This window comes from Coccidioides posadasii, chromosome 1 (assembly GCF_018416015.2).
Source record: "Coccidioides posadasii str. Silveira chromosome 1, complete sequence".
NCBI classification, from domain to species: Eukaryota; Fungi; Ascomycota; class Eurotiomycetes; order Onygenales; family Onygenaceae; genus Coccidioides; species Coccidioides posadasii.
Genome location: NC_089407.1, coordinates 2916696 through 2943338, shown reverse-complemented (window position 1 = coordinate 2943338; position 26643 = coordinate 2916696). Strand labels below are relative to the sequence as shown.

The following is a 26643-nucleotide window of genomic DNA, read 5'->3' as shown; positions in this document are numbered from 1 at the left end:
GCTTAATTCTGTGATTCAAAACCCCGCCGCGCGTCTTCCTTCAACTGGCCGTCGGAGACCGTTTGATATTCTCGGAATTCGATTGTTTCCCGACACTGTTTTAGACAAAAGTGCCTGCACATATTTCCACGTCACTGCCCTGTTAATTAAGTTTATGCTGGCTCATTATTCAGGAGCCCATATTGAACACAATATCCCCATATATTTGCACACGAAACATCAAACGTCTGTGCTTCAAGATTAAGGAGCCACAATGGCTTTCCAGGCTACGCCAGCAGATGTTTCTGTCATTGTCACTGTTGCGGCTGATGCCTGTTCTGGAGACAACTGTGCTTCATTCGCGACTGAGCGTCGAATAACTCCAACATGGACAGTTTCGCTATTGAAAGCGAAACTGGAAACTATGTGCGGAATTCCACCTGGGTGTCAAAGATTGCGCTTAAAAGCTCCCGGACTTGAAGCCAGGTGGATAGATAACAACTCCCAGCTTGTTGGTGATTGGGGCCTCGCCAAAGGTTGCGAGATTGAGGTTAGTTGCTGCTTTATATACCGGGGTTTCCTTGCTTGGTCCGTTTTTATGTGACTCTCTCTCATTCCCTGTTTACCCGCAACGTGACCCCAAGTGATTCGAATACTTTCTATGGAAAATGCTGACAAGTATCTAGATCCATGATCTACGGCCACCAGCGGCCAGGCCAAACTATACGGATGTCTCATCAGTGGAAAAGTACACCCTCCCAACGTCTACCTACGAGTCACTTCCAAATACCGTTCTTTCCTGGAAGAAGGCGCAAAAGCTTGGCCGCTTCGATCCTAAGGCTTTAACTCCCGAAGAAGTCGCAAGAAACCAAGCGAACAAAGACGAAAGTGACATCAGAGAACGAGGTGAGCTCCTCTACGGATAGAATATCATACACGTAGGATTCCTTCTTATATGTCAAAAGGCATTGAACTCTCAAGACGTGCAATCGTACTTCCTTCTAGTCCACCACATATCAGGAGGGGCACTATCCGCTTCGTTGGTCCTGTCCCAACGATACCCTCTGGAGGCGCACAAGTGTCGCTAAACCCCGGGGACCCGGCGCCTCTGTGGGTTGGTATCGAATTCGATGAGCCCCTGGGTAAAAATAACGGTAGCGTCGGGGGTAAGAGCTATTTCACTTGTCCAGAGAAATGTGGAGTTTTTGTAAAACCTGAGAAAGTCGAAGTGGGGGACTTTCCGCCACTGGGTTTGGATCTAGATGAAGACATGGAGGAGATCTAACATCTCATTTCGATTCCTCTTTGGTTTCTTCTAGTGTCATAGATCTTCTGTGTGATTGGATCGCTGTCAAAATTGGAGATGCTTTGTCTCTGCCCCTCTTCCCTTCGTACATGACAAGATGGAAAACCGAGCGTAAAGACTTGTGATAGGGTTATAGACATGATTTCAAGCCCTTCTTTGAGAGGTCCGATACCAGTTGAATTTTGGATCCACAAAGTACTCCAGGCATACGACGCTTGGGTTAAGTTGGATGTGCAATGCTGTCCTTCAGGTTATCCAGTTAACCTCCTTACTTTCATCTCTCTCTGCTGAATCCTATCTTGAAACTATGCATAAACTGATCCAAACTGGAATAGGAGCGTATGAATAAAGTAAGGGGTACAGCATCAGATGAGGGTATGGGTTTTCCACATGGATAGAGGACCATGTAGCATTACTATAGACAAGAATAGGAGATGCCACTTATTAATTTGAACATGCCTCATGAGAAATTTATTAGTCCCTGTGTAGGAAACCAAGCCAAAAATCAGACAACTGCTGCTCTATACAGATTGAGGATGATTTCGTCTCCCTAGTTCCAGGATTAAGTTGTCTGATATCTTTCGCCGGGTGTACCGCCCCTATCTCTCACTAAGGGTTCTGTTTCGGTCTCCCTCTCTTTTTCTTCCCCTTTTTCTCTTTCTTTTCCTTCGCAACTGCCTGGATGTGCTCCTGCTCTTCCTGCGGTTGCTGGCCCTCTGCTTGCTCCGGTGATTGACCCTCTTCCTGTGGCTGCTGGGTCGGATCTGGGAGAGGCGGAGCTGGTGCACCCGTGTCGATATTTCCATCCGCATCAAGTGGTATGCAGCCCTGTGTGAAAAATATAGCCGCAGGTTTGTCATATTCATTTGCAAAACTATAATTATTCCCTGATGTCCAAGCTCAGTAAACGCACATGGCTTGGTTGAGGCAACATAATATTTGTGGGAAGACTCACCTCTTGGGACCTGGAAAACACACCCTTTCCCAGCGCTGAACACGAGTCCTGATACATCAACTCGTACTCTGCCGCGATATACAAAAAACACCATATGCATTCTTTTCGAGTTTTTCTGCTTTTTGACTGCGCCTGGGGGCATCTCCACAAACCCTGAGCCCAGGAATGGTGTACTGAGGATTTTCGCAAAGCGGAATGTGGAACCTTTAACTTCGTGGGTTTGAATAGCTGAAGGGGCATAGGCGACGTCTGTTTACTATTAGTCCATATAACTCCTATATTTGTGGAAACCGGAATTGTCATACCCATCAATTCCTCCTGCAGTGTTCCAGCCTGCAGTTCAGGATCCCACGTCTTTACCGGTCCGTAAAAAACCCCCTCGTCAGTCTCCCAAGGTTCGACATCTTCGTCTTCCTCATCAGAGAGCTCGTCGCGCTTTTTCTTCGCTTTGGCCTTCTTACTTGATCTCTTGGCCTTGGTATATGTTGGTTCTGGCTCATCGATTCTGACAATTTCCTTAATAGTGGATAGAGGGAACCTTTCGCCGAGTTCGGCTTCGCCTGTACCGTACACACATTTTTCATTGCGCCAGTATGCCAAAGGACGTACTGATACGCGACCGGATCGTGTACGACGAACATTGTCGTCTGATGGAGCTTCTCTCCTGAGAATATGCAGGCTTCGCTGCTTGTTGTGAGGCCCATTTCTCTTCGTAATATTTTCGATGACTTGGTTTAGATCCCTTTCTTGGTCTGCGGACATTTTCAAAGTTGAAGCTCCTGTGGCTGCCGTTGTCTTTGTTCGTTTGGCTGACCTCGGGTTTTGACCCTCTGCATTGGCCTCATTTGCTTCTTCCCGGACGGCCTTTGGTGGTCTTCCCCTTTTGCGCTTAGGAGGGGGCACTTTGTCCACGCTCTTCGCGCTAGTTTCAGGTTCAACAGGCGTACTCTTCCGTTTTCTTCCTCTGCGCGCTGCCTTTGCTACCACAGATGGAGAGGGCTCCTCTTCCGGATCATCTTGTTCGGATCCATTTTCGATATTATTGGTGTCTTCATTTTCCACAGTTTCGGTAGGGCCACCTTGGCTACTCTCATGATAATCACCATACGGCTCCACAAAACCAGAGTCTTCCTCAGCTTCCTCAACCAAGTAATTTCCATCGTCCGAGAAATCTGCAGTTTCGCCACCCACTTCAATATTAACGTCCTCTTCACTCTCCCTGGCTGCGGGCGATTCGAGCTCCGGCGGTATAGAGGTAGCCCTGATTTGCTTGAGCGGCGATTTACCAAGGTGGGTTTGTGCCCTCGATAGATCAAGAGCTCTCATGGTGACCGGCCGCGAAGATGGACTGGATATCTGGTCGCTTTGCGGGATTGGAGAGGAGCGTATTCCTGGTGTCCTCCGGGGCGATCCGCTCAGATGGGTTTTGATGGGCGATCGAGAACGCGGGGGAAGGACGTACGAATTACGCCCAGGTCGCCGGGCGGAGAGCATATCTGCAGGCTCGGGCATACTGCTGCCTAGGATCGCGTTGTATAAGCACTTTTACGGCGAAATAAGAACAGGATATTGCAGCAGCGAGCAAGGTAAACATACTGCCTGCCGTTTCCATATCTTCAGAGTTTAATACGGTGTCGTTTGCAATGCCATTATGGTTTGCTCGCATGGGCGACTTCTCCGGCGAAGAAAACATCCCATCGATCTCCTCCATTCCATGCTCGTCAAGCTTCCCCTTTTCCAGTGTAACGCCTGTTCGTCTAATCAAGAATATCAGCATGCGAAGCTTATCCTCAATTGAAAGGACAGTAGCCCAGTCCGAATGACGAAGTGTAGAAGGCTATATTACCTTCCTGCGACCCCTACATTCCCAAAATCCATCTCACGGGCCTTTGTAGGAGCTCGTCGTGCTGCCATTGTGTCGTTCGGTATGCGAGTACGTGTATAGAGGAGCTAGAGACTTGGGGGGGGCGCCAGGCGTATCAACGCCCTGGGAGAACCAGCGGGAAGCACAATTGTAATGCTTTATCCCGATTTGAGTTGTCAAATGGGATACTGGACACTTGGAGATCGTTTTTGTGGATGAGTTCGTTCATAGATTCCCCGTTTCGACAATAATAAACTCTCCAGCCACCTTTCCAGCGACGCGAGCTGACCGCACTAAACCCAATTCGACACCCCAATCGCCGGGCGCGCCGCACGCACGTCACGCGCAGCCGAGGACATTCGTCAATCATCACTGAGGTCGGAGTGGACAATTTGAGATGAAATATCTTTGCTAGCGACTGATACAATCCTAAATACAATGGGTGATTCCGAAGACGAGCAGAACAATGTCTCTCATGACGCTCCATCCTCCAGTATCTACCACCCACCCTCAATACACCGCTCCTCACTCCTTTCCGGCCAGTCATACGCGCATTACTCTTCATGTCCAGCTGCCATAACACCCTGTGCAGCGGGCAATTCCACCTGGTCTCATCCAGACCATTCAATTCCACCCACGCCATGCGTCCTCGGTGTCGATGAAGCTGGGCGAGGCCCTGTTCTTGGCCCGATGGTATATAGCGCCTTTTACCTCCCTATGCCTCTACATCATTCGCTTCTAGCTGAAGAACACCAATTCAACGATAGTAAAGTTCTCACGCCGGGGATACGGTCAAATCTCATGCGTCTCCTTTGCACCCCGGATCACCCTCTACACGAGTCTTGTGGATGGGCCATAAAACTGCTGTCCGCGCGAGATATTTCTTCTGGTATGCAACGCCCTGGAGCTGCAGTGTACAATCTCAATGCACAGGCGATGGACGCCACTGTGGAAATTATCCGTGGGGTTGTTGAAGAGCGTGGAGTGGACGTTAAAGAGGTATATATCGATACGATTGGTAACCCCCAGACCTATCAAAAGAAATTAGAAAGGATATTTCCATCCTTGAAGATTACCGTCGCGAAGAAAGCAGACGCATTGTTTCCGTGTGTTAGCGCAGCGAGTGTCTGCGCAAAGGTTACTAGGGATGCTGCGCTGGAGATTTGCTATGAGGAGCTACAAAAGCAGAGGGCAGGAATGGTTGAGATGGAGCATATGAACGATGGTTGGGGGAGTGGATATCCATCCGATTCCAAATGCGTGACGTGGCTGAAGAAAGAGATGCATCCTTTGTTTGGATGGGGAAATGAATGCCGCTTCAGCTGGGGAACAGCAAAGGACTTGTTGGAAGTGAAAGCTGGTCTTAAGGTAGACTGGCCTGCGGTTGAGGACGACGACACCAAGATGACACAATTCTTCATTACTGCCTCAACGGAAAACGCGGAAGCGCAAGACGAGTTGCGAGATTGGTACGGTAGGAGACCAAAGGAGATTTTTTGACCTCGACAGAATTGAAACCCATTATCTATTGCGCAGTAGATAATTGGAACCTCATAACAAAATGATACCCACGATAGAAGCTTTAACTAGTCCAGACCACACAAGTAGCTCTCCACTGCCGCAGGGTATCGACACCTAGAAAAAGAAGTAAAGAGGAACCTTGAAAGGATAACCCATCCCCAACCGTGCTAAATGCATATAAAGCCAAGCCAGAAGCAGAGCGAAGAACAAATGAAATAGCCAATTTTCAAAGAGTGGCAGTCGAAAAGTAGTAGTTGTCCCACAAATATTCATAATCATCGATAACGCTGCCCACCAAGTCAAGCAGCGGCTTGCCCTTCATGCGCTGGGTCATGCCTTGCAGCCAGGGTCTATTGTTCGGGTTAGAATCTTCTAAGTAGAATGCGGTTAAATTTCAAGCGACTTACTTGGTGATGCTCTCATAGAAAGCTCCTCTCATTATCCACCAACCCATACTCCATCCTCTTTTCTTTAGCTCATCCCTTTCTAGGCCGGTCAAGCCCCGTAAGCCTCCAGCTACCCTGGCGCGGAAATCTTTCTTTGCCATCTGTCTACATCCGTATTCTATTCCAAATCCAATTAGGCAAGGTGTCCAGCTCTTCTTTCCGCTCCATCTCTGCAAGGCCAGGGCATAGATCAGCGGGCGGAGTATATACATAACTTCCGCGAGCTGACCCATCCCAGCAACGCGATGTAGCAAAGTTTTTGGTGGCTTGACATCATCTGCTGTAAGAACCTTGGAGATAAGATAGTTCGAAACATCGCTCGCATCCGGTAAACTAGGCAATGGAAACCCCGTTCTCGGCATTGTCCAGCTCGTCTCGGATGATTCTTCACTCTTCGGGGTGTCCATTCCGTTCCAATCACCCCCTTCGTCCTCATCCTCTGCCGGCCGTGGATCGACTTCCCGCTCCGGCAGAGGTGGACTAACCAGTGGTCGCGAATTTGTTAACCGAAGCAGAATCAATCGGCAGAAGGCCTTCAGTCCTTCAATAAGGACGACCACGCGCCACCGGATTTTCTCGCCACGACGCCGCGCAATCATTTCCCATAGCAATTCCGTGTATTTAATCATTTGTAGAACAAGCGCAACTCGGCGATATAGGGCTGAGCTGGATGTCCAATATTTAGTGTACCGTGCGTGAGGAGTGGGAGGGGATCTGGGTACGGTGAGAGGTAGGCGAGAAATGACACGGGCGACGAGGGAGTCATGGTATAACGACAGAAGCTGAACTCCAGAATGGACTACATAGATTAGCAACTTGTTGCATGCCAGGCCAAAAGCGCACAACTCACTTGATTCTGAAGCCAGTTCAGATTCTCGAAATCGCCCTGTAGAGATGAGACTGGTCAGTCACACAACTCTGCGCTTACGGGCAAGATCATTAACGGATGCCACGAACCAGGAATAATATACGTCAGAGATCGCAACGCCGATTCGACTTGGCTAACAGAGCTGGAATTCTTCGTCACAAACTCCTCGTACTTTCCCATGAGCTTTGTCGGTTGTGATAACGCCGCGGATAATCGGGTCTGCGGTCGCGTCAATGACTCCATCTTTGGCAACATATCGATAACGGTCAACGTCAATCGTCGGCCATCGCAAGTTAGTTATCGAGTTTAAGAGCCATTAGCAAAGTCAGATGAATCAAGCCCTTCCCTTTTCAACTGACTTGAAGTAGTTGCTTCAGGACGTTTCGTCGCCATGGACAAGCCCCACGTGATTTCCAGCCCCCCGACCTCGGTTGAAGCCGAAGGGGAGAGACCCAAGCTTTTAAACTTCCTGTCAGATGACTCGCGATCGGAGAGCTACAGAGAGTCGGGGGCTGAAATCGCAAGAACTCTTGAATGGCGAATTTCCATCAGCAAAACCGCGAGAACCATGACTTCTTGAGAGTAACGACAAGAAGGTGACACCTTTTATGAATATTGACACGCAGTACAAACCCAATGGGAGCATGACATTCCCCCAGCTGGCGGGCCAACGCATCCATCCATCCTGTTTTCCTTTTCGCCTTACCGACATGTCCAGCCAACACGCTTAAGATCTTCAAGGAAGCAGGCGTCTTCCCCGCAGAGATTGGAGTCGGAGACTGTTTCAGTGGTTCTTCTCTGAGTACACGACGGCCAGTTGCCTTGGTTGTAAATCGCGTGCTTGCAGTACTGAGGTGCCGACCATTTTTGTGCCCGCAGAGAGGTTAATGAAGAATGGCTGTCCCTACTGCTCTTCTCTTGCTCTGGACAAGTCTTTCAGATTATTCCCACAGACATATTCGATCAGAGCCTCTCATCTCCGGTCCTATCTTTCCCATCTCCAGTTTATTGTCATAACTCTCGGTCTTCCAAGCTCTTTGCTCATCGGAACTCCTCTCGAAGAACCAACAATTAAAGGAAGTCCTAAATTATTTCACAAAAAGGTGTTGCATTAAGACTCCGTAGACTGGTCACTATTCTGACTGAGTCTTAGAAGAATAGCTTGCAGCAAGATTATACCACCCACAAACACCTGTGAGTTCCACACCAGATACTGAACTGGTGGAACATGTTACACATACAAGCTTTCAGACTGTGGCAACAGAACCTGCAAGTAGTCCAACAGCTATGTGCCACCCCAGCAGTGAAGAGATAAAGATATTGTAGTGGGCTAATATTGCTGTGACAGGTATGAGTTAAGAACAAAGCTTGACAATGCATTTTGAGAGATAATGAAGTCACAGAAAGTACTGTTAATATTTTTGTTGCCTTAATTCAACATTCATGGCCATGTCTCCCCTTCTCTTCCCCTCCCATCAGGATTTCTTGTATCTTTGAGAGCCCAAAGAAGTCATTCTGCCAGATTGCATAAACAGTATCCTCCATTGCCCAACCAACTGTTCCTGCCTTGAGACCTAATTGAGCCCCTTCTCTCTGGCATGAGTCAAAGTCTATAATTACAGGATTGTCCCTCTTATCCATTATGACATTTGATGTATTAAGATCATTATGTATGAGCCCCAAAGTATGCATATGTTTAATGCCGCTCTCAATCCCTTGTAGGCAAAGGACCCTGTCAAAGAGAGTTGCCTCCTATAGCCTCTGTGACAAGTTCATCTGATATTTGACAAAACAAAGCCCCATTATCCTACCATTCTTGGTAACACAACCAAGATACTGAGCAATGTTGGGGTGTGGGTTTCTTCAAAGCACCTCGCACACTTCCATCTTGGCCAATAGCTGACGGCCTGGCTCCAGGGAAGCAGGAGTGTCACTGTAATATAGAAGACTTGACTGCTTGATGTAGGAATTCAGAGGTAAAGGGTCGGGAGCAGGAGTATAATGAGAATCCATCGGCGGCCAGATGTTTTTTGTGAGAATTTTGTTGATCTTTAGCTGACTGATATCAACTGCAGAGGGCGAAGAGACACGCCAGTTGACCCTGGCATAGAAATACTCGCCATCTCCTCGCAAGATCAGCCTTGTATGGTCGAAGATAAGATCGCCGTCTTGTTCCACGAATGCTTCGCTTTGCTCGCATATCTCCATAGTACACATCTCTAACTCCGAGTCCGAATTAATTAGACAGTAACATAATATAGATATGGCTGTGTTACTAGATGCTGGATAGTGGTATTGTTTCGATTGTTCTGGGCAGCGGCAGCAATTCAGAGATATATATCGCTGCTGGAACTTTATAGGGCAGGATTTTGGGAGCTCCGAAAACTGGAAGCCTGGGGAATAAACACAAGTGTACCCAGACCTGTGATTGTCTGTTAGAGCGGTTCATTACTACGTATGGGAGATATACTCCGTACAATATTTAAAAGATGGCTTTATCTACAGATTTATATATGGAATAACTACAGTCTATCCAAAATGGCCAGTTTATTTTTCGCTTCAAAATGCATCCACGGACAATCAGTGCTTGCTAGAGAAGTCATTCATCAGCAAATTTCCAAACGCCGTCCCTTCTCAAGGCCTCCTTATATCTCACGTGGACTCGCTCTCGTTCCATCTCTCCAGCCTTTTCTCGATCGTCAAGCGCCTCTTGTGACGTAGGCATATCGGTACGCCAAAAACCAGGAGGCGATGCTGCTCGTCCATGTGTATATCTGTGTCTCCCAAATCGATTGGAAAGCTCCCAGGCTTTTGCTTCAACCAACAGTTCGTATAATCTATCGCTTGAAATGTTCCGGAGTTTATCCTTCTTATCCACATGGAATTCTTCCAGGAGATCACGATGCTTCGGGCTCAATGTGTTAAAGGTGACATCCCTTGGGATTTCGCCTCGCGCCAGCGCCTGAAATGCTGGCCCGCAGCATGATTGTGTTACACATCCTGGAAGGCATCGTTTAACGCTTCTATTCCTGATTACCTCGTCATATGCGTAATTCAAGCCATGGTTCTTGTCGGGATTCAATTTAAAGTCTTCCAATCTTAGTCGATGTAGTGGGCGACAGCGAAGAGGCTCCTCCTCTGGGCGGGTTTCGCTTTCAGATACATTATTGCGGTGGGTATTGAGGTGTCGAGTTGAAGTCCTCGCAGCCGGCCGGGAGAGGGAGGGTGAAGCCCTTATGATAGTTCGGGGTGTTATGAGCAGAATAGGTCTCGGTGGAGGTGTCTCGAGGAGATCTAACACCCGCTGGGCAGCAGAGGAACGAGTCGTAGAATGCACAAAACGATCTCCATCTCCATGGTGTTCATGGTCCCCAATCTCTTCTTCTCCGTCCTCCGCAACAGAAGGGATCGCAGCTGTCCCACGGGACGAAAACTTCCTTCTCTTACTTTTTGACATTATTCCTTGCCGCGGAAGGGGCAGAGAATTGATATCCATCTCCTCTAGAGCATGCCGTCGCTTCAAGCCAGACACTGGAGGCGTCGTTTCAGACCAGCGTTGGTGATTTGCTGTCTGAATACACGAAGCTTGGTCCTCCTCAACTGAACTGCTTGGGAAATTGTCCGCTCTTCCATCTAAATCTTGTGTCTCATCGGAATCAAGATTGTGGGGGTTGCTCGTTTCGGTTTCATGGGGTTGGTCAGAGGAAGGTTCACTTTTTATTGTTAAGGGCCGGGTGAAGCTTCCAGTCTGCACCATGCTTAAAGTTCTCGGTTTCGACGCAATTTCGTCTGTACGTTTATTCCTCACTGGTCTCGTAGATACTAGTTCTGGGACGCCCGAAGAACTATGTACAAGCTGAGGTGGCTCAGTCGGGTCATATCCAGGCTCTTGAGATTGTGTTGGGGCGAGTTCTAGGTCATGTGGAGGAGGTGAGCTCGTAATGATTGGGTCCGAATTGGTATTCAGAATTGGGGGCAGCGTTGCAGTCTTGGGTGCGGTTGGTTCGGGTCTTCCAGCTTTTCCCACATTGGGTTCCCGACGAGTACTTCGGCTCGAGACGGCTCGCTGAAAGACAACCTCCTCCCCATCCACATTGACCTGAAAAGAGTCCTGTTTGAAGCCGCGAACCCAGGCTGTGGCTTTCCTCTGGGTTATTTCTAACCTCTCCCTAACCGCGCAAAACACACGAGATATTGTAGAGAATTCCCTGTACAAATCGCGATAAGAGCTGGCTAGGGACAAGTAAGACCTTGAAGACACTTGTTCGACGGTAGGATTTTCAGGAATGAGTTTCTTCGGGTCTAGCGCTTCCAGGGCCTTTGAAATGGTATCGTCGCTGAAGCTGGTATTATTTGCATTTTGCAAACTTTTAATTTCTTCCCGGAGTTTCGCGTTCTCTCGCTCAAGAGATTCAGTTCGTGCCTCCAGGTCAATCTTGACAGCATTTGCTTCTTCGACTTTGGCCTCCAACTCCTGAAGTCTGTCTTCTTGGAGTTTAATGTGCCGCTTGCAATCATACGCGAAGTCATCCACCAAATCGTACAGATTCGAGTAGGAGGCCATTTAATCCATTCGCACTTCTGACCACGGATTGGACAAGGGAACGCGAATGATGCCTTTAACTAACAAAACGGCATTTCAATTCCCCAAAACATTCCTTACTTTAGCCTTTGGGTCATGTTGTCAGATATTCTTCAGGCAAAACAAAGCATCGCGTCGAGGCTGGGCAGTCGCGTTATATCGCACGTGATGATAAGCACAAGCCATAGTTAGCAGAAATGGGGAGGATTTGGAAACCATTCATTAAGATATGAAAGAGAATCATAGCGCCCCACTTAGTTACCAAATTATTAGTTATTATTGGATCACTAGGTGGAGTAGCTTTTAGTAGCACAATGGAGCCTAACCCATCCGCATCATTTTAACTTCACCAGATGTTTACACCGCAACTCTGGTGGGTAAAAAGGTGTGCCAATTGGAGGATTCAAACCCCGCACTCTAGAGTGCACCTGCAGCTTATTTACCAGTAAGCCACCTGGCGCAGGAACAGTGAGAGTTGCTGCAGAATTTCTTTGTGATAAAGTATGTAGGAATTAGAAAGAAAATTGCTGTTCAATTGGGGAATCAGACATATTATAGCAAACTTGTTAAATGTTAGAGCAGCTGCAAAATGTGCCAACTGTGCCACAGACCAACTGTAATATCTCAATCACCTAGACCTGTAATTGGGTCTAAGGGATGTAAGATCAGCAATGATCCACATCCTCCTGGGTGATCAGCCTATTTCAAAGAAATCAATCACTTAGTGGCATTGAATTTTAGAATGTAGGGGGATATGGATACAGATCTGAATAGCAACTTGGGCAGTTGAATGCGCTCTGAGTCAACTATATAATAGACAGTAAACCCCCCCATCTAACCACTAGATAGCAAACCCCTCTAAAATTCAAGCATTCACTCTTGTTCATCCTCAGTTCACTCTGAATCATGGAAATCCGATAGCCAAAATGTCGGACACACAGGGCACGCCAGCACTGAAAAAGACATCTCACACCTTGCCATTACCTGAATCACACAGCACCCCAAAGTCTCAAGGTGCATTGTTCCAATTGAATACAAGTACTCGAACCGAAGAGCTCTCCTTTGATTGGTTGATACATACGCCCATCGCACCCGATCTCGCATCTCCTGCTCTACCACTCGAATCTGCCTTTCAACCTCTGTATGATCAGAGGAGAACTCTTCGGTTCGGGTACTTGTATTCAATTGGAACAATGCACCTTGAGACTTTGGGGTGCTGTGTGATTCGGGCCATGGCAAGATGCAAGATGTCTTTTTCAGCGCTGGCGTGCCCTGTGTGTCCGACATTTTGGCTATCGGATTTCCATGATTCAGAGTGAACTGAGGATGAACAAGAGTGAATGCTTGAATTTTAGAGGGGTTTGCTATTTATTATATAGTTGACTCAGAGCACATTCAACTGCCCAAGTTGTTATTCGGATCTGTATCCATATCCCCCTACATTCTAATGGAGCCAGTGCTTAGTTAACTAACTATCGACGAACTAGTGATTACATCATCAGGAAGCGCAACCCACACGGCCAAATTGCCCTGGCCTCCCTGGGAGTATACGGCCATGGATCTCCTGAACATTGGCTAAATCGAATGAAATCCGAACCTATAATGAATGGCCGTACCGATCTAGGTTAAGGGTTCTACAGGTAACATTATGCCAAAACGCCCACACGACGAGTCAGCTCGCGAACTGCCACAGAAGCGAGCACGCCCGACACTCGCTCCGGATCGACTATCGGCGCTGAGCGATGAGCTCGCTCTCCACGTTTTGAGCTTCCTTCCTATCCGCTCTTTAATAACTTGTCAAAGGTTTGGCTAGCCCTGAAACGAAGCAGATATTGTTGGTGGAAATTAATTTGGTCTTTTGCCTAGAGTATCCCGTCGGTTCTATATCTTGGCCAGCGATTCAGAAATATGGAAGCGAAAGTATTACTCGCGCTGGATACTACCTCGTGCTCGACGAGTTAGGCAGCTTACACAGCTAGATGCAGCAATCGAGCCTATTGGCTATTCCTCCAAGGTGGTAAAATGGCTGGAACATGGACGCTCCTGGAGGGAAGGCCGGGAAATCGATTGGATGAAGGAATACCGCCTCCAACATAACTGGTCAAAAGGGAGCTGCCGGGTCAGAGAGCTGGAAGTGGCACAACCACCGATTCCACCGGTTCTAGTGAATCTACATAATGGAGTTGTGTTTACCGTGGACGCGAGGAATGGACTTCGGGCGTGGTCGATGAAGGATACCGAGGTGATGCTAGCGAGTCAATCCTTCGACGGTTTTCCATCCGTAGCACCCACAGCTGTGGCGATTTCCTCCAATGAGTCTTCATCAAAAGATCAAACCGTCGCGGTTGGCTTCGAAGATGGCTCATTCGAAATATACACGTTAGACTACGATACCAAACGGTTCAAACGTCGCCTGTCAAAATCCAAACATGAAGATGGCGAAATCACTGCTCTTGCTTCATGTCCAGGCTATCTACTTGTGCTTTTTCAGAATAAAAAGCTCTCTTTGTACCGGCTGGCTTCGGATTCCTCTCTCCGCCTTATCGACTCGCTGCATGCGAGCAATATTCGAGCCCCACTTACGTTGTCCGTACGAATCGTCGGGTCTGGTGTTATTGCATCCATCGCATACAGCTTTCCTAGAATCGGATGCGGTTGGTGTATCGGTTTACAGGAGGTTCGCTGGGACGAAGACGGCCAAAATCTGGGTTCCCACCTTGCTACACCTCTGGATTCCCAAGCATTGAGTTCTCCAATAGGTCTTGGAGTCACGATGAGGCGATCTGAAAATCCAGTGTCAGCGCTTCAGCGACAGCAGTCTTCCTTTCCGTACCCATCCTACACGCAGCCTCCCACGGCATTGTCTTACTCCCATCCTTATCTACTGACTGCGCACTCTGACAACACTCTTACTACGTACCTGGTTGTGTCAACTGCAGAGAAATTGACGATCAGCCCTCCTCGTCGTTTATGGGGGCATACATCATCGATTTCCGGGGTTCAGGTTGGTGGACGCGGTAAAGCAGTGTCGGTGAGCTCTCGGGGAGACGATATTCGTGTCTGGGAGTTAGAAGGAATGGTCCCGTCACCGCTGATAGCAAAGGCACCACGATTACGCGAGCGGAGCATACAGCTGAGTCCCGAGAGGATGAAGTCGCAGTCAGCTCCGATAGGGTCGAAAAATGCGCCTAATGTCTTGTTGGAGTTTGGGGCCAGCCCGCGGCTTACTCAAAAGGATACCTCGAGCGAATTGACTAAGATGACAGGCCTAGTAGGCTTTGATGATGAACAAGTTGTGGTGCTCCGAGAGCAGGACCTTGGAACACAGCTTCTTGACTGCTATGATTTCAGGTAGCATTGTGATTACGGTTGCACCTGATTGATAAATAAATAGATCCAAATACTGGAATTGTCTTCTTTCAGATGACCCTTATCTCGTGGCTTGACGCACTTCGATAAAATCAGTAAAGTTGTAATCTTCTTTCTCCAAAGGTACTCAATGTGCATCTCCCTATATATATTCGAGGTGCCGTGAAGACTCCGTAAATTCGCCCATTCTTTATAGCTTTGGTCTGTAAAAAAAAATTTTCTAGGACGAAGGTAACTATTCTGTTATGACACAGGACGCTTCAACAATTTTGTGAACCGTCCGTGATGTATCTGCCCATGCCCTCTGATTGGATTCCGAAAGCTGCCATTGCCCGCAGACAGGGATTCGAGTCCAGATATCCAATATACCACTGCTAAGGCCAGATTTCTGGGCTCAATGTGCCTCTTAAGGTTAGTACCAGGCACCGTTTCGTCGTTTGAAAAGGCGAATGAAATGGATCATTTGTCCCTACACACTCTCAGCCCTAAGACGAATTTCATGAATACAACAGCCAGGTTTATCTCTCTCGCGAGAGCCTTGCAATGTGGAACGAGGAGGTACACACAGCCCAGGAAACGCGACAACAATGGAGCACGATGCACTGATGAAGGAACACGCCACTGTCCCCATTTCAAGGACAGGGCTCTGTCTCACAAATTCAGTCTCCCTTGCCGCATGCTCGCCCGGACACGTTAAATTTAAGATCCATCGCCTCAGATCTAGCCAATGGCTGCCAGCGTAACAGCACCTCTACAGGGGTTGGACAGCAGAAAAGCAAATATTCCAAGGCCTGCAGCTGCAGCATGACCCCCCTCCGGACCTGCTTTCGCGTCGTTATTTTCGCCATCTCGCCCGCTGTATGATTCTAGATCTAGGCAAATAGCCAGAAAAGGCGGAGGGGGTCCAGGATTGGGATTCGCACGACTTCAATGCCTAGGCCTGATACAGTCATGGCGGGAGGCGAAAAAGAACCACACGGCGGAGGAGATGCACCATGAAAGCACAGGGAAAATGCAGGGCTAAAGCATACCAAAGGCAAAGAAGAAGGAAAAGGAAAGCAATTCTACTGAAAAATGCATTGTCAATGATACTGTCCACACTAAAGGGAAGATGGCGCAGAAAATGCCACCTTAAAGCTCACTAACCAGGTGACCTGTCTTCTGTGGGTTCCCTTTTTGACTGTTTTGACTTTTTTCCGCCCCGTCAACTCTCTCTCCCTCTCTCTTCTCTCTCTTTTTTCCTCCTCCTCAACAACTTGTGATTCTGCTTCACAAACAGACTTTTCTCTGTTCACCGCCCGATTTGCCTCTTTACAAAATCCTCTTTATCCGCCTACCTCTACGGTTTGCACGTTTCGTCTCATCTGTAGGTCAGACCTGGTTTAGCCCTTGACAGCTCTCCGCCCTCATTCCCTTCATTTTTTCCTTCCCCCCAATCTCCCGCCCTCATCGACACCGTCTACTTCATGTTTTCCGTGTTGCGTAGTCGCCTTGCTTTTTACTGCCGTTCCAGACCCTCTGATCGACCGGTTAGGCTTGCTAGTACCGCTTCTACTGCCTTTCGCCCATATACTCGAAGAAAAATGGAATATCAGGCTGGTTGCTTCACTTGTGAGTCTCTCTGTTACTTGCGTGCTTTATGGGTTTGCTGTGCTGGAGTCGCAATGCCTCGGCGCAAGTCTCGCTTTCAAGACATAATCCCCATATTATTCTCTCTTTTTTCTTTTTTCTTTTTTCTTTTTTTTTTTTTTTTTTGGTTTTTAAAGCAGATCTTCCGCTCTGCGGCTTCAGCTATTTCCTATTCCACTTCATTGTGATGCGCTTTGCCTTAACTATTAAGCTCAATGCTAACATTACTGTCAGGTGGCGATTCGGCCCACCAGGTTAATATGATGCGTGCTCCGTTTGTGGTGGGATAACATTAATTTTTCCCTCTTAGGCCCGCGACTGCCCCAAGAAAGGTTCTGTTATCTGGTATATACTTTCCCCCGGGATCCCAAATCGAGACTTAGGCTCGACTGGACTAACATTTTCTCTAGCTACAACTGCGGTGGTATGTCAGGATATCGCGTCTCCATTGACAGCTGAAAGTATGAAGTTCCCTAACAAGCTTTTTTTTTCACATTTTAGGAGAAGGACACGTCAGTGAGTAAATATTGGAGGATGGCCCGGAGGTGAAGATATGTCGACAAATTCCCATGACTGACCGTGTTGAACCCGTTAACCCTTAGGCCGCGATTGCAATGAACCCGCAAAGGAAAAGTCCTGCTACCGCTGCGGCTTGACAGGTCACATTTCACGTGACTGCCCTCAGGCAGGCGAATCCGGAGGCGCCAGAGGTCAAGAATGCTACAAGTGTGGCCAAGTCGGACATATTTCTCGTGAATGCCCCCAGGGAGGCGAGTCCGGAGAGGCCAGAGGCCAAGAATGCTACAAATGTGGCCAAGTCGGTCATATTTCCCGTAACTGCGGCCAGTACTCTGGATACAATGGTGGTGGCTACAACGCTGGCTCGTACCGCTACGGTAACCGTCCTCTGACTTGCTACTCTTGCGGAGGGTATGGCCACAGGGCTCGCGACTGTACCCAAGGACAGAAGTGCTACAATTGTGCGGAATCCTTCCTACCTTCTTTTGGATATTCAGAAAAGGTTAACTGACAGAGCGTTCGTTATAGGTGGTGAGACTGGCCATGTCTCTCGCGACTGCACCACCGAGGGCAAAGGCGAACGTGTCTGCTACAAATGCAAGCAGCCCGGTCACGTCCAAGCCGCCTGCCCCAACTAGACCGGCGACATTTCGGTTCGAAATCTAGCATAGGAGCACGTAACAAATTGAATCTTGGTCATGACACGACTCACCCGTCCCCTTAACACATACTTTTTTCGGACTTACAAGCAACGACCATAAAAAGCGTGCGTCATGACCCCCTCACTCTATCCAACTGATCGCGGAAACGTTGTATCTTCCTTTTGCGACAAAAAACAAAACGTCTATGAAGTCCCTCGCGTGCGCTCCTCCTCGCCGTTCAAATATAACTTCTGTGACCCAAGCATCCTCGGGAATAGGTATGGGAGAGTGCTTTTTGATTGCAGGCGCACAGGCTACTGAGAAGAGGAAAAAAAAAAACCAAAGGTTTCATGGGGAATAAAAAGTGATTGTGCAAACGGTGTTGTTCTTCAAATGGGAAATTCAGTTGGGAGACTTGGGGATCAGTTGTTTGAGAATTCTACGGAATCAAATGATACCAGAGTCTCGGATTCCTCTTTTCCAAATGTCTGCTTGCATAGTTATGCATTGCTGCTAGTTTTCTGAGGTAGTTAAATATCCTATGTCAAGCATAAGTCTTTTCACAAGGGCTTAGTTGTTTTGATAGGGAACTCTATTTTTCTGAACTATCGTAGCCAGTCATCGTCAACTACTCCTAACCACTCCATCTGTTATTCGATGGAGCTATGGCACATGACTCTTGCAGCGTACTAGGGAGTAGCAACAAATTCCCCATGCTAGTATGGTTAGACGATTCAATTGATGTCTAATCGATTTCTACATATAGAGGACAGGATCCCTACAGGGAATAGGATATAAAAGAGCCAGGAAAGCCTAATGGAGTTTCAAACGAAGAAAACTTTGATAATGAATCTCCCATATGTAATAGAGGGATCTCAGTATCATAGCTTTTGCTCTTTTTAGCAAAAGTTTCACCACTGCCATCGGCCCTGCCCTGTTCGCTGTCCAAAATTCTGGTTCGCAACCCTGAGAGCTTCTCCCAGATCCATATCCCCCACCACTTTGACCCTCATCCCCTCACCCTCGCCACCTGTCTCAACATAAACTTCTTTCGGTCCCTGAAACACATATCTCGCTCCCCTTGGTGGTCTATACCTCGGCATGCTGCAGGCCTCTTCATACGTTGGGATGCCCCGACTGCGTTGAACGGCTTCTTCCTCTTCGTCGCGCGCTTGATCGGCAGAATCGTTGATTGCGGCTTGGAGGGCAGCATCAAAGGCCGGATCAGCATCTGCGGGGAAGAAGGACCCGGTGGGGAAGGCATCTATGCGGGAGCGGGCAAGTATTTCGGAGAGGGAGTACATGGCCGGACTATGAGCAGGTTGAGGAATTATGGGAGGGTTGGAGAAACCAGGCTGGTGGTGGGAGTGGCGACGAGTGGTGTATGGGGCTGCGATACTGGAAATGCGGCGCGCTAGAGATTCGCGTGCACTATTGGCGCGGAAAGGGGTGCTTGCTCTTGATGTGCTTGCTTGGGGAAGATGTGACGGTACGGTATCCTGGAGCCGTGGTTGGCGCGCTCGACTACCACTCAGGCTGTTATCCTCCTGGTGGGTTGTGGCGGATCTTGACCGTGCTGGGCCGCTATTTCCATGAGTTGCATCTCTTCGGTCAGTTTGAGGGACAGTTGATGATGCTGTGCTTTGACGTCTAGGTCGTTGGTTACCACACCCCGGTTGAGTTCCGGTAGCGGATCTGGCTCTCGTTGAACCAGTGTTTCCACGGACTCCGTCTTCGTTGTTTCGTAGACTCCTGGAGTTCGCCCGAGCGGCACTGTCACCTACACGCTGACCTGGACCACTGCCGAATTCTCTATCCATCTGCAGTAATCTTTGTCTCTCTGCTTGAAGCCTCCTTGCCCTCGCACGCTCCTCTGCCTGACTCCTTTCTATTGCCATCATCAATTGATCATCCTCTTCCCGAGCAGCCTGTCTGGCCCTCTCCGCATCAGCCCGGGATACTCTGAGAGCTCTTTCATTAAGGTCGCGATGGAATCTTCGCGATTCTTCAAGCTGCCGTTCATGCTGCTCGTTAAGGTGGAAGTTCTCTTCGAGAGCCCGACGCAGGTACTCATCGTCATCCATGGACATAAAAAACTGTAAGCTCTAGTTAGTTTGATCGCTAAGGCAAGAGGGATGAACCATATTCAAGCTGCTGTTGAAAATGTCAAGAGCAAACTGTGTGAGAAGTCATGACACAATGAAATGTCTACCAAGAACACAAGGACCTGTTAGTTATAGCGGGCGCATTAGGCAAATAATGCAAATGCCCTGGGCAAGAGGTGTATTCAATAACAAGCGTTAGATTCATCAGTCACCGGGACAGGTATAAAGAGTTCTATCACTGCAACAAATTAGCTGTTGTGTAGCTCTATGTTCTGCTCTCAAGAAGAAAACATAAATATTTAAGCCAGGTATGTCTTCAAGAGCTGCAGCTGCACATGGTCATTCTCTTGAATTGGGGAACATCTCCACACAACCTCTCCTCTTCCTCTCTGTTCCAATTCCATTCCTCTTGAAATGGATGAAGCGCCATGTGCATAACACGACCGAGGATATCTCTATCTCCCTGATGCTGAACACGCTGTATCACTTCATCCAAGACCCACGATCGTGGAAGGAACTGAAAAGAGATATCAGCACTGAACTGTTTTATGCAATGTAGTCTTGCAAGTTCTCACCTTCGGGTTCACCGCCTTCATAGAAGTTTGGCGTTCGACATCCGAATCACTTCCCCAATCCTCGATGACCCTATCCCTCCAAGCAGATAACCATTTTGCAAGCCGCTCTCTGGCAGATTCCTCTGTGTTTCCAATGCCACCAACGCCCTCCTGATGGAAGAACACGCTAGCAACTTCTTTCCTTTTCTCCTCGCTCTTGATGTCACTTAGAGAGAATCCAGACAGCTTTCTGAAAAAGTGGTTGAAGTCTAACTCTAGGGCCTCGAGGGCATCAAGTAGATCAGAAAATAACTTTTCAAAGTCCGAGTCTTTCTGGGTCTTTAAACCTAATCTGGCGGTCATCAGGCGTTTGTATTCGTTCAAAAACAGGGTTCGATATTCCTTAGATGCGTTATCAATAATGGTCTCGGCTCGCTTAATGAGTATCGGGGCAAAATCTTCAGTGATTCCTTTAGAGACGAAAGTTTCGTCATCGACCTTGTCCCCTGCACCTATTAGTTCTCCAAACGATTCTCCTAGTCGAACCAAATTCCACCAAATAATCGAGGGTTGATTCCTATACGAATATCGTAGCAGTTCATCATCGTGGTTCGGGGTATAATTTGGGTCGAAATTATCCATAAAGGCAAACGGGCCATAATCAAGCGACAGTCCGAATATTGAAGTATTGTCTGTATTCAGCACTCCATTCATGAAACCATATGCTTGCCATGCTGCAACTGTTTTCGCATTACGTCGTACAATCTCACGGTAGAGCCTAGAAAACCTGTTTTGCTCTGCGCCTTCTTCTCCTTGCATTTCATCTTTTGGCACACCTCTAGGTGGATTATCCACATCAACAGGAGGAGGACCGTCATCCGAAAATTTCAAGGCTGCAGGGAGGGACTCCCACCCAGAGAAAACGTCCTCGGCGATATAATTAGCGAGCTTGCGCGTGAGATCTCGATCTCCGCGCGCACGAAGGAGATCAAACGTTCCAATACGAAGCCAAGATTCAGCAAACCGAGTCACAATGGCTCCAGGCTCAATCTTTTCTCTTCTTACTGCAACATCAGGTAACAGGGTGAGGGCGAGTGCACGAGTTGTAGGTATTCCAAGAGCATTCAAAGCTAAAATCCAGAATCAGACCCACACCTTTGGGACAGAGCTGGCTCTACAAACCTTCTGAGATTACGTATTCTCGAATGCTAGAGCGAAGGACTGCTTTTCCATCGGCAAATCGCGAGTACGGGGTCCTTCCAGCCCCCTTAAGTTGAATCTCATACCTTGTACCCGTAGTCGGATTTACAGTTTCAAATAAACTGATGGCCCGCTACAAGGTTGTTAGGAGTCGACTTTTCATGGCAAGTTTTGGTGGGTTTGGGGGGGACCTACACCATCACCTAACTGTCCTGCCCAAGCTCCGCTGCGGATACCCGTCAGTAATTTCGGCAAGTCGTCAAGCTCCCATGAGATCCAACGTACAATTGCCAACCTCAAAAGACCCATGAGCATTAGTCCTCAGTTTTGCAAAGATATAGCCGGAAGAACCAACCTCCGTAACATTGCGCCCATGGGTATATTCCTCCATGCTCCTCACTCCAAAATATCTTATTCCCAGCCGTCATATCTTTAAAGGCCTTTGTCTTCTCCTCACCGTCTTTCAACCCGATATCACGCATTGCCCGGGGACTCACATCCAAAAGCTCCAGGTCGTCTTGCGGTTCTGGTCTAACAAAGGTATATAACGCCCCTTTGACCATACGAGGTCCCAATTCCTCTCGGGGAGCATTATTTGAAGATTCCGGTGTTTGAAATGCGGGGTCCGGGGGAAGCTTTGTAGTGAAATTGTTGGTTTTGGGGATGTCCTCTAAGGATAAGGCACTGGTATTCGCTGTCTGTGGACCGTTAGATAGATGGGATGCCATTCGTGCAAGGCGGGATTGAAGGATCGTCGGCACGCAGCGATAAAAAGTGTTTCTCAAGAGCATTGACGGGCGTGACAGGAAGGTACACAGGTGCTGAGAAGGCTGATGGCCGTTTACTTGCTAAGTTGAGCAAAAGAGGGACTGAATCAAAATTTATACAGATCATATACTCCGTCCTCAGTCAAACCTATAGCGAAAGACAGACTACATGTGAGACGTGGAGGTTTCCTGCGATGCGGTTTTGGATACGGCTTTGGATGCAGCCGGATTTCATCTTATCTAATCAAGATCTGACGCCGGATGACATCACTTCTTGGCATCTGGGCTTTCGGCCAGGAGAAACGTCGGCAAAGGGGAGAGAAACCTTGGGCGTGGGATGCAGTTACGGAGTACCCCAGTTCCTTGAAAACTAAAGAGCCAGCAAGGTAGATCTATGGGCCTTTCGTGATTCCGCGATCAGCATGGAGGACTATGTTACATTTGAAAGCTGTAAATGCCGCCCTTGATCGCGCAGACTGGAATTAGTTACCCACCTTTGCGTACGCCCTTCGCTGCCGACTATCCAACGTCCTCCGTATATCGCACATTAAAACGGCCACTGCGAAATGGACCTCGTATTGTATTTTCCTCCTTCTTAAACTGCCTTTGAACTCAGTTAGGACGTTCAAAGATAGGCTTTTGCCATCATGGTCCCGTTGAGATTACCCGGTTAACCACCCCACATATTTTCGGCCCATAAGAACCCCGGCGTCCCGCAATTTTGACCCATCCTCTCCAATTGCTCTCTTCGACCCCGTTTCCCCTTCCTACCTCTGCAGCAAGATTCAGAAGATATTCAATCGGTCGCGCACAATGGTTGCAAGTATCCCGTCCGTGAAGCTCAATGACGGAACCAGGATTCCAATTGTAAGTATGTTCCTTTGTGTGTAATCTGCTTAAACTGCAGATGCAACTCCTGGTTTTTGCACGATGCTGATAATTATTAATCGAAGCTCGGCTACGGCAGTGGCACAAAATGGTTCAAACGAGGAGAAAGCACCGGCCTAGACCGAAATCTCGTCGATGCGACCAAGAATGCCATCAAGTTGGGATATCACCATCTTGACGGGGCGGAGGTTTACGGGACAGAAGAAGAACTTGGAATTGCGATCAAAGAAAGTAGCGTTCCGAGAGACCAGCTCTATGTGACGACGAAAGTGATCACCAACATCTCTGATATCCCGAAGGCGATTGACGAGAGTTTGAGGAAATTGCAGCTGGACTATGTTGACCTGTATGTGCTCCTCCCCCCCGGGGGCATTTTACCAGTGTATCGCGGGCAACGAACTCACGAGCATGACCTAGATACCTTATTCACTCCCCCTTCTTTGCAAAATCTGACGAAGATTTGCAAAAAGCATGGGCCGAAATGGAAAAGGTCAAGGAATCCGGTAAAGCACGATCAATTGGTGTATCAAACTGGCTCCAAAACCACCTCGAAGCCGTCCTAAAGACAGCCAAGATTGTGCCGTCCGTTAACCAAATCGAATATCACCCCTATCTCCAGCACAGTGGTCTACTCGATTTCCACCAATCCAAGGGCATCACCACCACTGTGTATGCACCCTTAACTCCTGCAACGAGAGCAAAGGGTGGTCCGGTGGATAGCATTCTGGACAGTCTAGCTAAGAAATACAACACCACTGAGGGTAACGTCTTGCTTCGGTGGGCTATCGACCAGGGCGCAGTTCCCATAACCACCAGTTCGAAAGAATCGCGCCTGGCCGAGTACCTTGAAACGTTGAAGTTTAAGCTGACTCCGGAAGAAGTTGAAGAAATCAAGAAGCTGGGCGAACAAAAGCATTTTAGAGCTTTCTGGACAGATAAATTTGCTGCTGACGATCGATCATAGATAGCGATGTGAAGGTTCGTTGAAAACGGTAAAATGCGAAGTCTTGCAATATACATAAAACGCGCGTGTTGTAGCTAGTCGTTAGCATCCAAACTAGATGGAATAAATGCCGAAACTCTTCTGAAATAGGCATTCAATATTCTTCATATTCTCTCTCAACGAGTGGATATATCCACCAGCTATGTTGTTATCGCCCTTCTTATTTCCTCTTTGATTCATAGTCGTTCGTAATACATAGAGTTGTTAGCTCCAAACCATGAAAACCAACTTCGAACCCCCGAGTAGGGTTAAGCCTAAATTTTGGGGGCATGCCCTGTAGTATCTCGACGCGATCCAGCAAGTGGTTGATGGCCTGGATCATGAATTCAGCTCGCATGCCGCCGTGTTCGAGAGGCAGTCCGAGTTGCGGGCCTGGGAGCACCTGGAGGCGTGAAATTGATGGCCCTGACGTCTGGTAGAATTCCAAATGAGACTGAGCAAAGATGACATTGTATATCTGGATGATCTGGATGTAATATGCTGAAATAATGAGGATGGTAGCAGTGTCTAACTTTGGCTCCGAGGTATTAAGTTCCATCAGCCGTCTTGTCGTCGAGCTAGGAGCCGGTGTCCGTTGAGGAGAAGAAGTGGCGTGGACGGATGGTCCCATTACAGAAGTAGGTTGTGAATGAATAGATCTGGGGCCAGATGTGGTCGATAGGTTACTGAAGGCAAAGCACTGTTGGAAAAGTCTGAAGGCACAGAAGTGCCCGTGTCCAAGCTAACGTTTTTGGAAAGTGCAGAAGCTTGTAGGATACCTAAAATCTTTGACGTTCTCTGCAGCAGTTCTCCAAGCTGGCTCTTATTTTCTGGGCCCGGCTTCTGTAAACCGTCTCCACATCCAACATGCTGAAGGGAACTCCTCAGGGAACCCAGCTTGACCGGTGCAGCTGCCCAGATAAGCATAAATTAGGCTTACAAAAACGCTGAACGAGATGAACTATTCGTATGACCTTGGTTGGCTCTTGTGCTGGTTATTCAAGAGACCCGCTTCCCAGGCCGGTGCCACCCTCGCGCAACATGTCGTTCTGGCTATCAGTACGTCCACGGTTCCAGGGCTGGATAAGAACCTCCGGCACGTGGAAGCCAATTAGTGTACTCCCAGACGAAGGAGGTATATCCGGCCCATTGGCATTACGCATCATGGAGTCACCGAAACTACTATCTGCATCTGGGATTTCCAAGAGCGTACCTGGCTCAAATCCAGGTATATCAGGATCGCTCGTTTGAAACCAGGACAATGATTTATCCAAGGGCCCCTGGGAATGTCCTGTAGCTATCTCTCCATGAGCTCTCTCTGCTGGTGGTACAGCAGTAAGATCAGGACCCGAATGCACATATTGCTGTTGCCTAGAAGTGCGAAATACGATGTTGCCGCTGCCACTCTGATCCCTTTTACGTACTCTTTCAGTTGTTTGGGTGGATGGTGTTCCCGTCCTGGACCGAGCAGGGCGACCTAATGGCAGGGCTGTGCTTGTAACACACTGTGCGCCTGCGCGCAAACACCGTGGGCACGAATCGCCAGCCTGGGCTTCTCGAGGACAACGGAGTTTATGTTTTCGACATCGATCGCACGCGTATCGCTTTGGCAAATGTGGTATGCCCTTTCGATGACCTGACATGATAGAGCTCGGAAGGATGGTTCAGCTTGGAACCCAACCTGGATCAATCACTGAATCGACCAGCGAAAGAAGTCTTGCACGTCAACTAAAACATGTTGTACATAGTACAACTGACAAGAAACAATCTAGCTAAGCCATGGATATTGACGCAGAACCTCGACTATATAAATTCCATTTGTTAAAGTAAGGTCTGATGACGGCAAGGCCGAAGCAGCATTCCTGTCGTTCCTTGATGCACACAAACAGCTGCGGCTAAGCTGCAATCGGATCAACTCTTCGCCGAGATTACTTATTAACCTTCTAGTTAGTTCCAAATAGGTTAGATTGTGCCGACGACTGCCGATGAACACCTTTTCTCTCCCGGCCTGCGCAACACCGAAATGCTCGACCAATGGGTTGTGGTGATTCCTCGGCTCTTGACGCATGATGACTTTCGGTCTCTATATCTATAGAATGGCCTTCGTGTTCTTCACTAGATGCCAAAGCACACTGTTCGGAACCATCCGAACAAGGGGACTTTACATATGATGCTCCCGAAAAAAGGGGCTCAATGAAGCGACAAGCATATGTTCAAGAGTTCGGGCTGTATCGAAGCGACATCCGCTATGGGGATGGCGGGAGAATCTGTTTGGAAATAAATAGGAGTTTGGCATGTATTGTCATCATGCTGTTCCAAAGCAACATTCCGTCTCGAAGATATAATCTTTGGGAAATGAGTTGTTGACTGACAGCTTCATCCATTGCCTAGACAAGAAGTTTTGCTTTCGTTTTGCATTTTCTATATTTCGAACATAAATTTCTTTCATTTCATGGCTCAATCAGAAA

At 48.1% G+C, this 26643-nt stretch overlaps 14 protein-coding genes across 14 annotated transcripts; 6 read left to right on the top strand and 8 right to left on the bottom strand.

Annotated features, from left to right (window-relative positions):
* Positions 1-50: 50 nt before the first annotated feature.
* Positions 51-1491, top strand: D8B26_000831 (uncharacterized protein). The gene is made up of 3 exons (XM_003071182.2): positions 51-529; positions 666-885; positions 945-1491. The coding sequence occupies exons 1-3, from the start codon at positions 254-256 to the stop codon at positions 1262-1264; spliced, it is 816 nt and encodes a 271-aa protein (XP_003071228.1). The 5' UTR covers positions 51-253; the 3' UTR covers positions 1265-1491.
* A 146-nt stretch (positions 1492-1637) lies between these two features.
* D8B26_000830 (uncharacterized protein) lies at positions 1638-3760 on the bottom strand. Its single transcript, XM_003071181.2, has 3 exons — positions 2546-3760; positions 2241-2489; positions 1638-2172 (listed from the first exon to the last, which is right to left on the bottom strand). The coding sequence occupies exons 1-3, from the start codon at positions 3750-3752 to the stop codon at positions 1895-1897; spliced, it is 1734 nt and encodes a 577-aa protein (XP_003071227.2). The 5' UTR covers positions 3753-3760; the 3' UTR covers positions 1638-1894.
* Positions 3761-4542: 782 nt separating this feature from the next.
* D8B26_000829 (uncharacterized protein) lies at positions 4543-5821 on the top strand (the record flags this gene model as incomplete). Its single annotated transcript, XM_003071180.2, has 1 exon — positions 4543-5821. The coding sequence occupies one exon, from the start codon at positions 4543-4545 to the stop codon at positions 5602-5604; it is 1062 nt and encodes a 353-aa protein (XP_003071226.1). The 3' UTR covers positions 5605-5821.
* On the bottom strand, positions 4867-7361 carry PEX16 (Peroxisomal membrane protein pex16). Its single transcript, XM_003071179.2, has 4 exons — positions 7029-7361; positions 6922-6957; positions 6033-6870; positions 4867-5975 (listed from the first exon to the last, which is right to left on the bottom strand). Exons 1-4 carry the CDS (start codon positions 7192-7194, stop codon positions 5852-5854), a joined length of 1164 nt encoding a protein of 387 aa, XP_003071225.1. The 5' UTR covers positions 7195-7361; the 3' UTR covers positions 4867-5851.
* A 1441-nt stretch (positions 7362-8802) lies between these two features.
* D8B26_000827 (uncharacterized protein) lies at positions 8803-9147 on the bottom strand (the record flags this gene model as incomplete). The annotated part of the gene is made up of 1 exon (XM_066123354.1): positions 8803-9147. One exon carries the CDS (start codon positions 9145-9147, stop codon positions 8803-8805), a length of 345 nt encoding a protein of 114 aa, XP_065979428.1.
* A 330-nt stretch (positions 9148-9477) lies between these two features.
* D8B26_000826 (uncharacterized protein) lies at positions 9478-11503 on the bottom strand (the record flags this gene model as incomplete). Its single annotated transcript, XM_003071178.2, has 1 exon — positions 9478-11503. The coding sequence occupies one exon, from the start codon at positions 11501-11503 to the stop codon at positions 9539-9541; it is 1965 nt and encodes a 654-aa protein (XP_003071224.2). The 3' UTR covers positions 9478-9538.
* Positions 11504-12447: 944 nt separating this feature from the next.
* Positions 12448-12840, top strand: D8B26_000825 (uncharacterized protein; the record flags this gene model as incomplete). Its single annotated transcript, XM_066123353.1, has 1 exon — positions 12448-12840. The coding sequence occupies one exon, from the start codon at positions 12448-12450 to the stop codon at positions 12838-12840; it is 393 nt and encodes a 130-aa protein (XP_065979427.1).
* Positions 12841-13008: 168 nt separating this feature from the next.
* D8B26_000824 (uncharacterized protein) lies at positions 13009-14876 on the top strand (the record flags this gene model as incomplete). Its single annotated transcript, XM_003071177.2, has 2 exons — positions 13009-13324; positions 13388-14876. The coding sequence occupies exons 1-2, from the start codon at positions 13170-13172 to the stop codon at positions 14874-14876; spliced, it is 1644 nt and encodes a 547-aa protein (XP_003071223.2). The 5' UTR covers positions 13009-13169.
* Positions 14877-15440: 564 nt separating this feature from the next.
* On the top strand, positions 15441-18271 carry D8B26_000823 (uncharacterized protein). Its single transcript, XM_066123352.1, has 8 exons — positions 15441-16256; positions 16425-16501; positions 16754-16773; positions 16830-16864; positions 16930-16943; positions 17021-17035; positions 17122-17499; positions 17567-18271. Exons 2-8 carry the CDS (start codon positions 16474-16476, stop codon positions 17674-17676), a joined length of 600 nt encoding a protein of 199 aa, XP_065979426.1. The 5' UTR covers positions 15441-16256; positions 16425-16473; the 3' UTR covers positions 17677-18271.
* A 319-nt stretch (positions 18272-18590) lies between these two features.
* On the bottom strand, positions 18591-19769 carry D8B26_000822 (uncharacterized protein; the record flags this gene model as incomplete). Its single annotated transcript, XM_003071175.2, has 1 exon — positions 18591-19769. One exon carries the CDS (start codon positions 19767-19769, stop codon positions 18591-18593), a length of 1179 nt encoding a protein of 392 aa, XP_003071221.2.
* A 207-nt stretch (positions 19770-19976) lies between these two features.
* Positions 19977-22457, bottom strand: D8B26_000821 (uncharacterized protein). Its single transcript, XM_003071174.2, has 6 exons — positions 21894-22457; positions 21824-21833; positions 21734-21764; positions 21521-21671; positions 20360-21468; positions 19977-20301 (listed from the first exon to the last, which is right to left on the bottom strand). The coding sequence occupies exons 1-6, from the start codon at positions 22327-22329 to the stop codon at positions 20101-20103; spliced, it is 1938 nt and encodes a 645-aa protein (XP_003071220.1). The 5' UTR covers positions 22330-22457; the 3' UTR covers positions 19977-20100.
* A 488-nt stretch (positions 22458-22945) lies between these two features.
* On the top strand, positions 22946-24279 carry D8B26_000820 (uncharacterized protein). Its single transcript, XM_003071173.2, has 3 exons — positions 22946-23172; positions 23259-23539; positions 23611-24279. The coding sequence occupies exons 1-3, from the start codon at positions 23119-23121 to the stop codon at positions 24155-24157; spliced, it is 882 nt and encodes a 293-aa protein (XP_003071219.2). The 5' UTR covers positions 22946-23118; the 3' UTR covers positions 24158-24279.
* A 77-nt stretch (positions 24280-24356) lies between these two features.
* Positions 24357-24806, bottom strand: D8B26_000819 (uncharacterized protein; the record flags this gene model as incomplete). Its single annotated transcript, XM_066123351.1, has 1 exon — positions 24357-24806. One exon carries the CDS (start codon positions 24804-24806, stop codon positions 24357-24359), a length of 450 nt encoding a protein of 149 aa, XP_065979425.1.
* A 364-nt stretch (positions 24807-25170) lies between these two features.
* Positions 25171-25818, bottom strand: D8B26_000818 (uncharacterized protein; the record flags this gene model as incomplete). Its single annotated transcript, XM_003071172.2, has 1 exon — positions 25171-25818. One exon carries the CDS (start codon positions 25816-25818, stop codon positions 25171-25173), a length of 648 nt encoding a protein of 215 aa, XP_003071218.2.
* Positions 25819-26643: the final 825 nt, after the last annotated feature.